Here is a 19511-nt window from a genome sequence, read left to right on the forward strand (position 1 = left end):
CCTCTATCCCCACCTAACACTACCCTTCACTACCCCACTTCACACTACCTCTATCCCCACCTAACACTACCCTTCACTACCCCACTTCACACTACCTCCTCTATCTCCACCTAACACTACCCTTCACTACCCCACTTCACACTACCTCAACTATCCCTATGTAACACTACATCCCACTACCCCACCTTGCACTACCCTCAACTATCCCTACCTAACACTACCCTCCACTACCTGACATAACCCTCCTCCACTACCCCACATAACACTACCCTCCACTATCCCCACATAGTACTATCCTCCACTATCTCTACCTAACACTACCCTCCACTATCACCACCTTGCACTGGCCAACCTCACACTACCCATCAATCCCCGACCTTCCACTACCCCAGGCCACACTACTAATACCTCACTAACCCTCACCTGCTTTCACCATATCCCACCCCACTTTACCCCACCTCACCCACTTCACTGTAGGGGCGGTGGGGTAGCCTAGTGCTTAAAGCATTTGCTCATCACGCCTAAGACCCCGGTATGATTCCTTACATGTGTGAAGCCCATTTCTGGTGTCACCTGCCGTGATATTGTTGGAATATTGCTAAAAGCGATGTAAAACTAAACTCACTCACTCACTCTACTGTACCCAACTCATTCACCTAACTTTACCCCACTACCCCACCTCATCCACCTTGAAATACTTCTTCACACCTCACCTACCCCACTGTCGACACAGTGCCTTCAACTACCCAGACTCTCTCCAACACCCAACAATCATACTCCCCTGTTTAGCCCACCCATATACCCTCACCACCACCCAGCCAGCCCTCTCTCTACACCCCCCACAGAGTGTTTCCTCTACCTGCCTTTGTTACTGAAACAGATGACAGGAATTAGTGATGGGTTGACTCAATTATAATTGATTTAAAAAGTGTTGTCATGCCAACATTGTCATGCCTTAAAAACTTAACTGAATATTCTAGAACCCCGATTCTCTCTGAGCACCTATAATGCACTCATGTGCATCAGGACCCTCACAAATGAGGGTTTTACCAAACTATGCAATTCAGCTGTACACATTAAGATTTAACATTTACGTTTAAAGTTTGAGCCTAGTTGTCAAGATGTAGATATCAATTTAACCTTATCATATTAATTGTTTTTATTTCTACAACAACACAGCTTTGTTTGTCCACATTTCATGTCAATAAATTCTGACTTGAAATAAGGTCCATCAAGTTATTTCCTCGTGATGTGGTATTTTAGAAGTCTAAGCTATTCATGTTAACAATACCTTTGAGAAGAAATATTTCAGCTCTAGTTTATCATTGTTAAAAGGGAATTAATGATAAACATATATTTGAAACAGAGCAGGAGAGTTTTAGATATCCAATATCTGCATGGGTCTCGTGTGTTCTGTGTTGTGCACATGTTGGGCATGTTCCCCTCTGCCTTATGAATTTCCTTTTTGAAAAGAATATTAAACTCAATATCCTACACATGTTAGAGAAAACAGACTTTGAAAGCCAAGCTGAAATTCACTTTGTTATTTCCGCGGGTTCATACACACGAATGGTCTCTTCGATTTCATTGTATATTTTTGTCAATTTCACACTATTTACTAAACTAAAACTTCCAATCTGCTGCGTATTACAGATCAAATTCAACATATCTGGCAAAACAGAATATTTTTATCTGATTAGTTTTAAAGTTTTAGGTAATGCATTAGCTTTAGTTAAAGTTTTTGTATGCAATATGCTTGATTTAAATGAAAATGTCCATTTCATTGTTTGTTTCTCAAATTTAAGCAATGTGAAATTAATTTCCGTTTTTTGACACAAGATTTCGATAGATATCATAATTAACTTACTTAAAGTATGCTGTGGTATTCAGGCACTAGGTTTTATCTGTTCTGATAAACAGAATATTAAATATTGTTTTAATGCATCACAACATTTGTGGCCTGAATGTGATCTTTATATACAGGACTGCATTTGAAACCAAGGCCATAATACCGTTACAATGTATTTATTGTTGGGATCTTATACAAAATAGCTGCACCTGTGTTGTTGAAATATATTCATGTTGAAATCATTATTTTCTTTTAATACATAACAGTAAGATATACTACACAAAGGAAGTAAGGGTAACCTGTCTTGCCTTTAAGGAAGCCCTTAACTTTATTTTGAGTAGTATATCTTGCTACCATGTAAATACTAGTTTTAAGCAGTTTCTATGAGTCAAGCTTTGGCTGAAAAATCTGCATACTTTTCAAATTACTTATTACATCATCAATACTAGTTAATGTAACAAACTGTATTACAATTTTTGTGAGATTGTATACAAATACATGGATTGTATTTTAAATGAAAATTGCGTGGATTTAATTTTTCTTTAAAATGTAGTGTTCATCAGTAGTTGAATCATTTCTGCAAAGGTTGCCGTTGTTTGTTGTTGTTCGGTTGTTCACCTAACTATAGCGTGTGTCATATGGACAATCTACACGCCAAGGGCAATACAAGATTTATTCCACATGGTAATACTGCAATTACACTACAGATGAGATATGATCATTAGATATGGGCTGGAATAACAGCCGGCATTCTGGAAATTTCTCTGATAAACAGACAACATATAACTTACCCCAAGGCCCATAAAAATGGCTGAGTTTGGATGAAATTCTTTGATTGTTGAATTCCTCAGATACGATGGTGTTGCAGAATTGATTGTGGCCTATCTGAATTGTAAATGACTGAGATAGATCCACCGTGAGATCATTGTCTTAGCATCTATTGTCTTCTGTGCGTCTTGAAGTTGAACATTCTTAGTTCTAAGTAATAACACTCATCTCAGATGGTTCCAGAAAGGCAGGTAGTTTTAGGGAATGACTGATTTTCATATTTAGCCGCAAACTATTTTGATTTAGTACAGTGAGGGTGAGAGGGGCAAGGGCAGCTGGACTTGAGAGAGGACATCACTTGGGTACAGCAGAGGGGGTGTTTGTTTGGAAAAATAAAGAACATTTCTTGTTGTTGTTTTGGAAAGAAATTGGCCTAATATGTAATAAATCTTCTTTTGTGCTTATTCCAAAAGGGCAATTCAAATAAATAAATTTATTGTCTCTGTTTTATGAATGTTTTCGATGAAGGATTTTCATGACTGCCATGAGGAACCAGTAAAATTGATACTTTTTAACGGTTTCAACCCTGGTAGTCTGTCATACAGAGCCTGAAACAAATATATACAAGAGAGCCCATGCAAGTCTAGAATATGTGGCAAGTCTAGATTATGTGGCAAGTCTAGAATATGTGGCAAGTCTAGATAACCATAGCTTCTGAAAATGAAGAAATTCTCTTGTGTCCTTTTCATTATATTTCATGATTATAATTTAGGAACCATTTTGTCTGTAGAAATGTTCATTTCAAAGACTAGTTTATTTCTTTATAATATTTTGATTTGGTGAGATATGTTTCATCTTAGTGTGTACTGGTGTTTTCTCAATGAAAGACTGGGGATACATTCAAGCAGACAACACTCATATGACCTCTTTGAATTTGACAGGAAATTGAATCAATTTTTTATTAATTGGATGTGAAGTGTTTGAACAAAGCAACATTTTTCTTCACCAGAATTTGTCAACTGTGTATGTTTCTGTTTCAGACACTGCTACGGATATGGGACTGTTTTCTTCTGGAAGGGCCGAAAGTTTTATTTCGCTTCTCGCTGGCCATCCTGAAGATGCACAAGAAGGAGATCCTGCTAAAGTCCGACACCATCAGCGTCATGCGTCATCTCAAGGCCTGCGCCAAGATCACGTATGACACCGATGGCCTTATCAAGGTAGGAACAAATAACATTCTAAATTTATAGATCACTCTTGGTATATTTATTGTGACAGATGTTAGTTTTTAGTCTGTTTGCAGTGAAAACATACTAATGAATTTCACTTTAAACAAAAAGTAAATCAAATAAAGTGAAATTAAGATTGCAGAATCCTCATAATTTTACCTTGCCAATTGAACATTTAAATCTAAATTTTTATTCAAATTAGGATAAAAGTTGTTTAACAAACGATCATAGATTCAAAACGCTATTACTGGTTTGTATTACAAGGGGTAAGCAGCAGTAGATAGAACAGTGAAACAAATGCACTTTTGATGCATGCGTGAAGAGCGTTAATTTATAACAACCCTTGTCGTTTTGGGTGTTTCATTTGATGTGCATACCCCTTGTAATACAAACCAATAATAGCCTTATTAGATTTAAATGTTCAATTGGCAAGGTAAAATCATGAGGATTCATGAGTCTTAATTTCACTTTATTTGCTTTACCTTTTGGTTTAAACTGACATTCATCGGATGCGTTTTCACTTCAAACAGACTATAGTTTTGAGTAAGGAGTAATTTTGCAAGTAATTCTTTTATATTCTATTAGCTAAGCAATCAAATGTATTTTTGTTGTTGTCCCAGTAAACTGAAAAATAATTAAAAAATTGACCACATCCACTAAGAGACTGTTGATTTGAGACTGGAATTGTTGCATTACTGCACCGAACAATGTCACTGTTTCCTAAACCCATGAAGAACCGGGTTAGAAATGGTCTCCAGGAACCCAAGCTTGTCGTAAGAGGTGACTAATGGAATCGGGTGGTCAGACTTGCTGATTTGGTTGACACATGTCATCATATTCGAATCACGTAGATCAATGCTCATGCTCTTGATCACTGGATTGTCTGGTCCAGACTCGATTGTTTACAGGCCGCTGCCATAGCTGAAATCTTGATGAGTGTTATGTTAAACAAGGAAACAACAAAATAATGAAACACTGTCTTCTATTGTTGTCTACAGTGCTTAAATACAAAGTCAGGAAGATGTTAATTTTGACTGCAATCAAATACACTGATTTCAAGAAATAAGCCAATGTAGAAGATCTGATTGTGCTAGGCCATTATTATTATTATTATTATTATATACATTTGTATTATTATATGTTTTATTGCTCATCATATATATGTGATTCATTATATATCTTGTTTATGTAGTTTATAGAATATTGTCACTGTTTCTGTATGGAACGTTTGCACAATAAATATTTGATTTGATTTGATTTTGTTCTAGGATTATTTGTGAATTTATTCTTGTGTCAACCATCCTTCTGTATAGTAATGACTGACTTTCTTCAGGTTGCGTTTGAGGACATGAAGCCGTTCACAAGTCGGCAGAACATCATGACGAAGCAGACGTGCTACCTGAACGCTCTGAAGGAGAAGTACAAACGCAAGGAGATACAGAAGCTGGCCTTCGCTGAGCGCGAGCAGTTGGTATGTGTGTCTCCTGTGTCACTCATTTGAAAAGTGTGAGGAGTGAGTGAGAGTGGTTGAGAGAGTGAGTGAGGGTGGTTGAGTGAGTGAGTGAGTGAGGGTGGTTGAGGAGTGAGTTAGTGAGGGTGAGTGAGTGGATGGTTGAGTGAGTGAGTGAGTGAGTGCATGGATGAGTGGGTGAGGGAGGAGGGAATGCATGAGTCCTTGAGATGAATATTAAACCACTTGTATTCTAGTGATACCATAGCAGAAACAGACAAGCCAGATTTAATACTAGTATGTCATTTCAATTTTGGGATTCAAACCTTGTTCCAGACATCTCAAGTGTGTGCATTATCCACTCCTAGCAATGCCCCAAAATTCTTGGAAAACGCATTATAGCTACCACTGCATGTAATAACTGTATGGCATTCAGATTCCCAATTCAGAAATATTCCAAGTATCTAGTCATTGTACATACACATGTCTCTACTACTGAGCAGGGCCCCGGTTCACAATGCTCTCGTAAGCCTAAGATCTTGTAACTTTTCTTGTAGCATTAGTACCTCATATGTTACAGTATAGGAGGCAAGAATGCTACGAGAAAAGTTACGAAGATCTTAGGCTTACGAGAGCTTTGTGAAACGGGTCCCAGATCCAGATGTTACAGTTGTTTTCTGATATTTTCCAGTTTCTTTCCATTGAGTCTGAATCAGGAAACTATCTCAGTTTTGAGTGTTGTGCTGAAAGTGACAACGGTAAGTGGATTTAATAAATAATTTCCTTCATTAGTACCCCAATAAACCCCACATGTAGGAATTCAAATAACAGAGAATCTGACATTCTATTGATGTAGGCGATTGTTTGGGTCTATTTGTTCAAGGATTTATCAACAATTACCAGGAATCAGATCCCCTTCAAGTTAGCCATTACCACCTCTGATGGAGGCCAGATAGTGTCCATATGACAGCATTGACCACATGTAGTTTAGCCCATCTCCCTGACTTGGACAGCTGGTCCTATCTCAGCATCTTGCTGGCCATCATGTGGATCTCATGAACGTGGCAGCTTCAGAGATTGAAGACATTTGGCAAATCTCTTGACATCTCTGCATGGTGGTATGGACAGTACACAACTAATTACATGTATATTCATTGTAAAAACTTTGTGTGGAGTCCCTGGATTCAGCTCAATCCAACAGGAGAGAGGGAGGCAAGCTTGTTTGAGAGGCTCAGGATCAATTGATGGAGACCTGTCTTTACATTCACAGTTGATGTGGTGTATCTTTTTCAGCATTGATACCCAGACTGTAACTTGACTCAGGGATAGACCCTAATGTATTTTATCTTTTAAAAATAATACATTTATTAGATTTTAAATTTTCCATATTTTCAAATACAGTAGAGTAGAAGTATTGCTAACTAAGACATATAATAAGGCATTTTACAGTGTATGATTGTTACTAAAGAAAGTGTATCAATATTACTGATATCAGTATTAAAGTATGCATCAACCATAAAATGCTTAAAAAATAGTACAATACATTGCTTTCAACAGCAATTAATATACTCAGTAGTCAATATATATAGTCCTTGTTATCAATATGTAATGGGGAACTTGGTTCCTGACAACAAATGCATCACATTAAAAATACTGTGCAAGGTGACGAATAAATACATTCCATGCTGGTATATTGCTGAATGATGTCTTTGAAGCCGTAAACAGTGGAGTGCACTTAACTGTACAGTTAGAATCTGCATACCTCTTCATGGATCATAAAACTGCTATGCTATTAGAAAAGCAATTCTGATTCAGTTAATAAACATCTGGTTTCTTTCACTTGAAATAAAGTAAATAAATCATGGATATTTTGTTAAAATTATCGTAAAAAGATAACATATAAAACCTGTTCCGAAACTAATTATGAGAGTGTTTTTAAGTGACATTCCTCTAAATTGCAAGAGTTTGCACAATTTGCACATGAGTAATGTAAATATATTTCCACATACAAACACTTTACCTATTATAAAAGAAAATTGGATAATGTTACTTCCGCCTTTTTTGAGCATATATTGAGCATGATGATGTGATGACTTGACCTGAGTGAGTGAGTTTAGTTTTGCACTGCACTCAGCAATATTCCAGCTATATGTCAGCGGTCTGTAAATAATCGAGTCTGGACCAGACAATCCAGTGATCAACAGCATGAGCATCGATCTGCGCAATTGGGAATCAATGACATGTGTCAACCAAGCCAGCGAGCCTGACCACCCGATCCTGTTAGTCGCCTCTTACAACAAGCATGGGTTACTGAAGGTTCATTCTAACGCAGACCTTCACGGGTCGATTTTTGCATATACCCTTCCAACAAGAATGATAATAAAAGGATATCCATTGCCAGAAACTGGCTGGATTTGTTCAGTAACACAAGAAGAGCATCACCAAGCATGCTCAGATCCACTGTGTGAGTGGGGAGCAGCTGGTTAGATGATTGTCAGACAGGATGTTTCTTTAGGACACTTAGAAACACTGACCAATGTCCGAGATGAAAGGGTCGATTCTCTGTGGGCAGACGGCATGAGAATGTACCTGACATTGTCTTGAGAGACATGACATCTAAACAGTGGAACTCTCTGGAGATAGATAGCGCAAGATTTGAAGACGATCTAGCAGGAGTTACTGAGAGACTAAACATGCCTGTTTGTTGAGACTGGGCAGATGAAAGGGGGTGCCGGGGTCTAGTCTTCTCGGAACTGAAGGACTGTTTGATGGGTCTAGTCTTCTCGGAACTGAAGGACTGTTTGGTGTGTCTTCCTTTCCAACATCCACAAGTTTCCTCCACTGATATTTAATCCACAAAGGACCTTGGCGCCACTGTTGTTATATTTCTAGGTCAAGGTGAAAGAATTATGATTTTGATTGCTTAGTGGAACTAATACATAATGGCATTAAAGAAAGTGGTCAACTGTAATGTGGCATTAAAGAAAGTGGTCAACCATTATGTGGAATCCGCAGTGCCTGGCAATTAGGTTCCTCAATCTAAGAGTTTTGGTTTGAATCCCAGAAGGGACTCAACCTAACAAAGGTACATGTACTAGAATCTGTACTTTACTGAGAAAGTGTAATCCCAAATATAGCATATGTTACGGACCCCTGGGTTTGAAGACAAGCCCAGATAGTCCGATGCTACTACTTCCCATAACACAATATCTAGCTATTTAAATCCTTGACAGTTACATTCTGATCAAGCATCTAATTCCACAAACTGATCTTAGAGCTGTGACTGTCCTGGTAATAAAATCAATGTTAAATTACAAGCAGAGTACAACAGTCACTTTGCGGAACCCCGCTGGGATATCGCTGCAATATTGCTACAAGCGGTGTAAACCCCAACTCGCTACCTCACTTTGTGAAGCAAGCACCACTAACCCACATTTCCTAAACTCTATATGAATGAACATTGTTCAATAAGTTATTCATTAATAATAAAATTATTTTCCAAACCAGATTATTTTACTTTCATTGGAAACTGAATAATGCAATGTGTTTACATTGATTTTGGAACACACAAACATAAACAGGGAGGAAAATGTTTTCAAATGAATGTTGCTGTCATGCCTGCAGGCCGTACATCCGTCATGTGACCATTTTGTTGACGAGCAGTTCAATCAAATGACCTCACCTGGGTATAATGTGTGAAGACATTTCTGGTGTCCCCTGCTATGATTGTGCGGAATATTGTTTTAAGGATTGAATAAAACTATTGTCATTTGCTCACTCACTCACTCACTCACACTCTCACTCACTCACTCACCACCACCACCACCACCACTCACTCACTCACTCACTCACCACCACCACCACACCACTCCTCACTCACTCACTCACTCACTCACACCACTCACACCACCATCACTCACTCTATCACTCACTCACAACCACCACTCACTCACTTACTCTCTCACTCACTCACTCACCACCACTCACTCTATCACTCACTCACCCATTCACTCACTCTATCACTCACTCACCCATTCACTCACTCACTCTATCACTCACTCACCCATTCACTCACTCACTCTATCACTCACTCACCCATCACTCACTCTATCACTCACCACCACCACTCACTCGCTTACTCACTCACTCTATCACACACTCTATCACCACCACCACTCACTCACTCACTCAGTGTTTAGTCGCCTCCTCCTGATATCTTCACTAGGCACACATTCACAACAACAGCAGCGTGCACACAGGGCTCATCATCATCATCATCATCCATAGCATCAGTACAACTTCATCAATAGTTTATTTCGCCTCTGTTGTATTGGTTTCTGCTGTTGTTTTGTCTTTCATCATCCTATGATTGCCGTTAATAGCTGTGATAATGAACTAATAGCCACATTAACCAAATGACGGGGTGGCCGAAGTAATCCATTTTCCCAGACCTCACACTGGGATAATTACAGGCAATTAATACAGTGTTGCTGAATTTAGAAGGTGGCCATGCATGCCAGAATGGGGATCAACAACTTGAAGCACTGAATGACTTGTGTGACTGAAAGGTATAGGGTGTTACACATGCTGTTAAGGATCAACAAGTTTGGTGGGAACTAGCCTGTCTCACGGTCCCTCAACCACATTCTTGGACCTTCTGCCCAGTTTTAACTGAAAAAAGTCCTAAATTAAGTCACTTAGTTAAATGCTAAAGCTTTAAATTAAGTCACTTTGTGAAATGCGAAAGCTTTAAATTAAGTCACTTTGTGAAATGCTTAAGTCACTTTGTGAAATGCTAAAGCCTTAAATTAAGCAAGTCTATAGTTTCTGTAGCCTCTGCCAGTCCTTACCATAATGCTATAGCCCTAAATGAAGCAAGTCTAGATTTTCAATGGTTAGTCTCACAGTCCCTGAACCATATTATTTCATCTTCCAGCCATCCCTTACTGCAATGCTAATAGTGAGTGAGTGAGTGAGTTTAGTTTTACGCCGCTTTTAGCAATATTCCAGCAATATCACGGCGGGGGACACCAGAAATGGGCTTCACACATTGTACCCATGTGGGGAATCGAACCCGGGTCTTCGGTGTGACGAGCGAGCGCCGTAACCACTAGGCTGCCCCACCGCCCCTGCAATGCTAATAGAATACACCAAGCAAGTCTTGTTTTCTAGAACATGTCTGAATCTCCCATCTCACTTAAGCTTCATTTGAATTTAAAATGTAGATGTTTACTTGAATCAAGCTTCTATATTTTCGTCAGAGACCATATACATGGTCTCTGATTTTCATTGATTTGGGGATAGTCTAACTGGACCATGTTAATCATTGTTAATGTTGCATGTTACTGCCTCAGTTTGTACGTAATTACTTCAACTTCAGAAGGATCAAACAGGAATATAATTTTATCTACAAATCTTAGTTCCTGCTAAATAATGATGACAAATAACGCATCATATATGTCATTTATAATATATATCTTTTAATTATTTAATGACCTAAATATATAAAACTTACATCACTTGTTTTGCCAAAACCATACACCTTTTAGAATGACTCAAGTATTGTGTAGGTTTGAGATATTTTTTTATAAATTGATTCTTACAAATTCATGAATGAAAATATCCTGAATGATTATATTTATCCATTCTAAAAATACTCCCACTTTCTTGTTATTATTAAGCAATTCTAAGGAAGAGGTTTATCAATTAGCCCAGTGTAGGAAGTGACAGAAGGAGATTCTAGGCGTGTGATATAGGCGGAGTACGAGGTGTTAGCTCATTGCTGGGATATACCGGAGATAAGGTCAAAGGTCAGTCTAGTATAGTGATAGCAGTGGTGTCAACAAGGTCATTGACAGATGAACACCCTTCCTCCCCGCCTGGCACTGGTGGCCGCCTAGGTGGTGTTCTGGATAAACTAGAGCTGGAGGTCAGGGTTCGATCCCAAGCTGTGTCGTAATAGATGTTAGTTGTCAACCTTCAGGTGCTTTGTATTAATGAGATAAAACTATTGGCTTGCAGTCCGTACACTGTGTCTGAGTGGAGGATGCATGTTGAAAATGCACATGTACATGCACACCCAAATGCATATGCACACACGCATGCATGCACACACACATGCATACACAAACACAAACATGAATTGTTATTGTAATACAATAAATGGACCATCACATATATTTATGTTGAGTCTTTAAACCTAAACAAATAAATGTCTGGCCATATGGGACAAAACTATAGAAATTAATTGCAGTTTATTTCATGTTATTTAGCTTCCTAACCAAGAAATTTCAATAAACAGAAACTGAATCATAACTTGCCCACTAGCGGACTGCTGTTATCTGATAAAAGAATAGGAACTGTTGCATTATTGTGATGATATTTCTCCTTGTCTGCATCAAGTTTGTAGCATTACATAGCAGTTTTGCAGTTATTGAAATATGTTAAATTCCGTTGATAGACTTGTGGATTTAAGCAACTGTACATACCAGGTTTTTTTTTATGTTTAAACCTTTATAAAGCCAGACCAATTTTATTTCTTGTTTTACGGATTTTTGTCCTCAGAAAATCTAAAGCAGGAAGGAAAGAAATAAAAATAAAAATCACCAGTCAAAGTAATATTCCTTTTAAATACTAAAAGTATTTTACTTTTGGCAATTTATCTAAAAACATTTTCTTGAACATTTTTTGGCCAATAAAAATATTTAAAATCATATTTTTTGAGCAGGGAAATTTTTTTTTTAAATCTTGAAAAAATATGACTTGCGGATCCGTAAAGCAAGAAATAAAATTGGTCTGGCCTAAACATACAAAAATTATTACCGTGCATTAAATATTCTTTCAATAAGTAGTCACTCATACTGTTAATGTACCAACAGTACACATCTGTGTAAAACATAAGAACTGATATTTGTATCTCCTTTGTATTTAAACATAACTCGACAATTTCTGTTTATCGACTAAAGCAAGACAGTATGCATTACCAGCATCATTCATTGCACGTTACCGACATCCAGACTTTGAGTTACCGACATCCTCGTGCGATTTTAAAAATGCTTATTCTTCAACACATTGACATTAATAAGCAAATTCAGTACATTCAATGTATTTCCACCATCAAAGTTTATCAGTTTGCTAAATAATGTTGATTGTATACAGGTGGAAGACTGGTAATTCGAGGGGAATAATCGCCAAGCGATCTTACCTGCCGCGCCATGTTGGGATGCTGGTAGCCTGTGTTACCAGCATCACCTTAGGTACAGTGTCCATGGAGGGATATGTATTATAGATTGTTGCTCCATGTGCACAGATCAAGTTCGGTCTACTTTGTGTTTATGGTGTACAAATACACAGATTCACATTTTATATATGGTTTTAAGTTTTAACCTCCATAAATACAAGGAACTAGGTAGTATGTTGGTGGTAAGTGTATGGTTCCTTGTTACAGGAGAGATCTGGCTGTGTTACGGGGAACAGATGATGTCCAAGGTGTGTAAGGTGAACACCAGCCAGGGCGTCATGGTGGACATGGACATCGAGGTAAGTCTGTCTCACAGTCCTTGAAGCACATTATTTGGAAAATTGACCAGAGGCCCAGATAAGCTTTAAATCCGGGCAAAATAAGCATAGAACATTTTCAATTACGCATTAAAAAATAATTGTTGCATACCAATTACGCATTTAAAATGTTAGATACGCAAAAGTTTAAAACAAATGCACGGAATATATTTATAAAAATCGCTTGCGAAATGAAAAAGACATCGATTGCTATCAAGTTGTACTGTTAGTATAGGACAAGTGTTGTACTGTCAGTATAGGATGAGTGATTTTTTATGAAATCATTTCCATTATATTTAACTTGGTTTTGATTAGGTATGACATAAGGCAGAACATACCTGCTTAGTAAACTTACTCAATGACATAATACTTAGGTGAGTAAAATGACTGAAATACGCATATATTTGAAAGCAGTGGGTAACGGAAAATGAAATACCCACTCAACATTCATAATACCCACTCCAAAAAAATAGACGGTAGAGTACCCACATGAGCTAAATCTTATCTGGAGCTCTGAATTGACGACTAGTCTATCACACAGTCTCTGAACCATATCATATTCACTTCAACCCAGCCCTTTCTGCAATGCTAAAGCCTTAAATCTAGATTTCGTCAGGTTCTGATTCTCCTTCTCACTGTGTCTCCTTTTAAATTTAAGAAGAATTATAGGTTTCTATCAAAATGATGTATATATAGAGACTAAGTGTTTAATGGAGGACATGCAAAGTGTGTCGGATGTTTCCCAGATAATGATGTTTTCCTCACCACTGTGTTTCAGTTTGACACGCGTGTGATGTGCATGTTGGCTCTCCCTGACAACATGGTGCTGTATGGTACGCTGTCCTGGATGGTGTTCGCCTACAACATGGCCAAACGGTAAATATGAAATCTCTAAATACAGGGGAGGATACAAGAAACAGAGGGGTAAAGGGGCAAAACATGTGACAGCAGAAATATTTACATACATGTTGAACAGGTGATTGTTCTACTTGACAATGATTGCAAGTATTCAAACACCACAGAAGTGTTTTGTTGTTTTACATTTGGGTCCACCTGTGAAGACCTTGGGTTTGAAATGATCTTCACCACCCTATACAAGGCATAACAGGTGAATTACAGGGTGGACATATCCCATGTGCGTAGATCGATGGTCATGACGTCAGTCACTGGATTGTCAGGTCCAGACTTGATTATTTATAGATGTCCATTTTGTAGCTGAAATATTGCTGAGTAGGCAATAAATCACGTGAGATTCTCTCTATGATAATCAAAGAAGTTAAGTTTTTACACAAATTATTCCAAGTAACTTTTATTATTTCTGGAGGTAGTGGTGTCGTTTATGTTATTGTGTGTGATGTCCACAGAGAGAAGATCTGGCAGGTGCGGCTTCACGATGCGGTATTGTCAATCTCCATGTACGTGGACGAGGATGACTGCTGTAGGGTGTTTGCTGGCCTTGCTGATGGAACTGTGGCCGTCCTCGAGGTTAGTATGCTGTCACTGTCAATACTTGTAAACATTTGGTACATATATTCTTTAGCTTACAGATCATATATATATTAATTTGTTTACATTTTTGGGGGAAACATTCTGGTTTGCTGAAATGAAATACAATATAAAATTATATTTGTCTTCTTCAAAATGCTCTCTCACATTGCTGAGTGTTTCACATTTTGGTATGATCAATATACTGTATGCTCAATTATTGTTTTACATCTTTGCATTTTGATGAATAAAATATTGACATTCATGAAAGAATTATTCAAATTTTGTTATATTGATATATTTTATATTGATTTTATACAAAACCTTCTAGCATTCTATTTACTGACAGTCTGGTGATACAATCTATGGTAATTTGAGAAAGTTGTCCAGTTCTATAAATATTAAAAACTGAGGACAGATAGCAGTGCTATTTCAAAGGCAGTGTTTAGGGAGTACAGATTTATGTCTTCTTTCAGCAATCAGAAAATATTCTCCACAATTCACATACAAATTTTAAATCATTTGTTAGCTTGCAAGACCAAAGGAGACCACAATCGGTCATGAGTTATCTCCCTTAATTCTCCCACTATCACTTTCCTGAAACTGCCTGCAATTTAAGATATTCATGAACGCCAATGACATGGAATGCTCTCCTCTCCATGATAATGTCTAATCATGTTATGTTACAACTATCTTTGTTTTTGGTTATAATGAATAAAACAATAATTAATTTCAGGCTGTGAATGAGATCATGCCAACCTATGACGTGATGTACATTCCCATTGGTCAGTCTCCAGTCATGTGCGTACAGCTGCTTGACAACCACCTCTGGTGTGCATGTGGAAATAAAGTGTTCATCATCCATGCAAGGTAGGTTATGGGTAAAAGTTAATATTAATGTTTAAGTAATTATGTATTTGTTTAATGCTACACTACAATATTCCAGCTACATGTCAGAGGTCTGTAAATAATTGAGTCATCAAGTCTGATCAGATGATCCATTTGGTCATATCATATTTTCTATCGACTAATTCTTACATGACTTCCCAGTTGAGCTCATGGGTCACATTCTACCCCAGGCCCCCACTTTAATAAAAACAGTTAGCATGCTTAAAAACTATGCATTAGGGCGTAACAATATTCTAGCAGAGAACACCAGAAAGAGGCTGAAAAGAAACTCTTACCCAGATCTTCATGAAAATATTTAACCCAAACTTGACTGCACAAGACAAAGATTGATTGTGAGATGAATATGTACAGTTCATTCACATTCTACAGGAGGCAGTGGGGTAGCCTAGTGGTTAAAGCATTTGCTGTCACACTGAAGGCCTGGGTTTGATTCCCTACATGGGTACAATGTGTGAAGCCCATTTCTGGTGTTCCCCTGCTGTGATATTGCTAGAATATTGCTAAAAGCCACATAAAACTAAACTCACTCACATTATAGAGTTAAGTTAATATTTCCATTATGTGTTCAGCACCCTCGATGCCATGGACAACTTCACAGTGTCGTCCAATCCATACGACCATATCCTGTCGCTGGCACCAGGCCGACCGGGAGTCTGGATCTCAATCCGGGGGTCATCCATCTTGGAATTATGGGACATCCAAACACTGAGCTGCAAGATGTTGTACGACACGCGAGCAGGGAAATACCCAAATCTGCGCAAGGTGGGTTCGCAGAAGTGGATCTGGCGAGTAAGAGACAATATACTATCATGCCTACTGTAGATGCCACTAGCGTCACATAGGCTCCGTAGACGTGCATGCACTGTGGTTTGTATGTGGAGAAACATCCTGCTTGATGAATCTGAACATTTGGGGAAATAATTAAATTACCATCTCGTTCTTGATACCAACATAATGACCTTATATTTTCTTTAATTGGTTTATGAGACCAACCAACAACGAAAATCTTATTAGAAAATAATGATAATGAGTTTTCACACCTGGAAATTGGGCTAACTTTGTTTTAGAATTAGGTAAAAGGAACAAAACACAGAAGATATTTTATCACTGCTCTTCATTAATGATGATGGTAAATGGTGAAGAAAACTTAATTGTAATAAATTGTGTTAGTGATGTTTTGGTAATATTTCACAAGTATACCAATGGTGTGGCCTTGAAGTTTGCTTGTACTCCTTAGTATCGATACTGCTAAGTTTAATTACTTGCTTGACCCCCTATGTTGAATTTTAGGCCAAAATGTTTGAAAGCCAGTTAACAACAAAAAAAGGCCTAATGAAAAAATATATTAACTATAGTTGTGATGTTATCATGATTAAGCATATTAAGCATTACTAAAATATGATTCATTAACCAAAACACAATGGGAAATAATAAGAATTCTAGTTGTATTGCAGTTGTTATGGTAACCAATGTAGTACATGCAATATATGTCAGTGTCTGAGCATTTTCATCTTTTTGTGTGTGGAGTAAAATTATGAAAAACAAAGAGCTGATACATAAAAAAGAGCTGATAAATTTTTTTTTATAGTCTTAAAAACATCAACTGTCCATTCCAAACAAAGTCTTTCTACTTTATTCACAATTTATATGATGGAAGAAAAAATCAGTTTTCAAAATTATCTACAGTACAATGCTACCATGGTCTCTATCTTACTAATGTTAGGTACTTGTAAATCTGTTCATGGAAATTTCTTCACTTTCTGTAATATTTATTTATTGTGTCTTGATAGCAACTGCTTGGTAGTTTTATAATCATCACTTGTCACAGTCTCTGTATGACTCCAGCTAGCTCACAATCACTCGTAACTACACGATTTTCATTTAATCTCTCTAACAGTTGAGCTCAACATCACTTTAGTCTGCTTGACTTTGGCATGCATCTTTAAGGTCAAGAATGGATAGAAACAACTGTCATGGTTCAGACATACAGGGACTGAAAATGAAAACTGTGTAAATAATTTGCCGTAGTTAAGGTCCCATTCCACAATGTGATCATAGTGCGATGAGGGCAGTGGAGTAGCCTAGTGGTTAAAGCATTCGCTCGTCACACCAAAGATCCAGGTTTGATTCCCAATATGGGTACAATGTGTGAAGCCCATTTCTGGTGCCCCCCGCCATGATATTACTGGAATATTGCTAAAAAGCGGCGTAAAACCATACTTGCTCACTACTCACTCCTAGTGCTAAGAGCGGCATAAGCTTTGAAAGTATGGGAACACTAAGATCACTTTATCAAATCGGTGTGATGCCATTGTGAATGAATTCCCGTGTTGTCAGTTGGATCTGTGTGATATTACAGCATGAACATATTGCATGAGTCCTCCCTGCTAAGTCAGATGAAATTCTGAATAGCTTTGAACTTGTCTTGCAGAAGGGAACCAATCATTGCACTAAGACTCATTCACCATGCCAATTTATTCATAGCTTTACAACTGTTGCCTAGCAACAGTTTAAATCTTGTCACCCCACCTTGTCACCCCAACATGTCTCCTCTCTGCACTGTTTCTGTGTAACAATATATTGCAAAAATCTAAAGTTATACCCCGAAAATATTTTTGTATCTACAATTTCTAGGGATGACACTATACAATGTAATGTTAACGTTTATTTTTATAATGTACAAAATGAAAGATGGTAACTGATGATATTTTCATGACAATGAAGCTTCAATAATTTATTTAAAAATCATGAAGCAATTAATTCCTGTATTTTCTGAGACATGTTTCGGGTACAGCATACATACTTTAGTTGAGCTACCATGCTTCCATCCCTATGTAACCCACTGAATAGGCATCTGCCCAACTTGACTCAAAACAATCTGATCTGAAAAATACATCTCTCATTTCAGGAGGATGACAGCTACTTTAACAGAGCCAGGATCACAGCTATTCTCCCCAATGACAATACGGTCTGGATCGGCACCGGCGAGGGCAACCTCATCATCTATGAAGTCGTGGAACACATGCCTAGTCTGACTCCATCTGAAGCATCATTTTCTGAGAACATCCCGGAAAACATGTACCTGAGTCGCTCCATGGAGGAGGTGGATCCATATGATCCCATCCGGGCAGTTGAGGAAAGGGTCCGTGAGCTCTACTTCAAAAACATCAACAGTCCTGACATCATGCCAAAGCCATTTGAATCTCGGAGGTTGAACATTAATCTCGGCGACAGTTCCACTCCCACGGCTAGTACAGGAGCATTGTCTGACTGTGGTGCTGTGGACATCTCCTGCAACAAACTGCTGTCATCCTCACCTGCCAACTATTCCAGATCTCCACCTGGTCAGTGTCTGGACATGACATCCCCAAGTTATTGGTTCGACAGCTATGGCAAAAGTTTTGGTAATAATCAACTACAGTACCAGGACCAGAATCCAAGTCTGTTTGCCAACATTGAAGAAACCAAAGAACCGGATGAAGCCTCAGACGGTTATACCAATGAGGCTGAAGGGAAGGGGCCAAGAAAGCTGTTTACAAGAGAAACTACCAAAATCTCGGAATCAGACTCTGTGTTGTCCAATGGTGATGTATGTAACAGTTCTGCACAACAGGACAGTGTATCAGAAACGCCAGTTTCGAGCCCCGTGTGCAACGGCACTTTCTCACATGAACTGACTACAGAGAACAGCGGTCGTGTCTCAGAGACAGATCATCAACATGCAGACCAATCTGTGACAACAGTGCCTGACTCAATTGACGACACACAGAGTGGTGACAACACCTTGGACTCAAACGAGCATGATGGCTCAGCCAAAATAAAACCCAGGTTCGCAGACACGAAGTCTTTAAGTGCTGATTCAGGGATCAGGATAGGTTCTGAGGTGGATGGTTCTCTCCAAACCACCTCTGTGAGGGAGAGAAATGGCTCTGTCAAATCATCAGATTGTAAAAGTGCTTCCAATAGTAATGCCAAACAGGTTAATGGACATATTAATGACAGTGACTTACCCCAGAGCTGTGAGCTTGGGGATCTTGCTCAGGGGAACACACAGATGCCAGTTCTTCTCCAACCAAGTGTACAGACACGGAAACAGATTATGCCAGTGCAAAGGAAGCTGGATCAGACAGTGTAAGTGCCGAGTCTCCCAACTGCAATGAATCCTTTAAAAGACTCCGCAGAGAATCTGGTCAGATGAAACACTTGAAAACAAAACAGAATGGCATTGGTAAAGAATATGCAGAGTCAGATGATGATGTGTTTG

The 19511-nt window shown here is 38.3% G+C and overlaps 1 protein-coding gene across 1 annotated transcript in view; it reads left to right on the top strand.

Annotated features, from left to right (window-relative positions):
* Positions 1-19511, top strand: part of LOC124269825 — a 119718-nt gene that overhangs the window by 93933 nt on the left and 6274 nt on the right. The window contains 10 exon segments of the mRNA XM_046704858.1: positions 3658-3837; positions 5180-5317; positions 5988-6054; positions 12744-12835; positions 13632-13729; positions 14218-14338; positions 15075-15208; positions 15817-16009; positions 18156-19378; positions 19420-19475. Of these exon segments, the coding sequence (XP_046560814.1) occupies positions 3658-3837; positions 5180-5317; positions 5988-6054; positions 12744-12835; positions 13632-13729; positions 14218-14338; positions 15075-15208; positions 15817-16009; positions 18156-19378; positions 19420-19475 (2302 nt within the window).

Source organism: Haliotis rubra, unplaced genomic scaffold, assembly GCF_003918875.1.
Source record: "Haliotis rubra isolate DU_JTF1 unplaced genomic scaffold, ASM391887v1 Scf148, whole genome shotgun sequence".
Taxonomy (NCBI): domain Eukaryota; kingdom Metazoa; phylum Mollusca; class Gastropoda; order Lepetellida; family Haliotidae; genus Haliotis; species Haliotis rubra.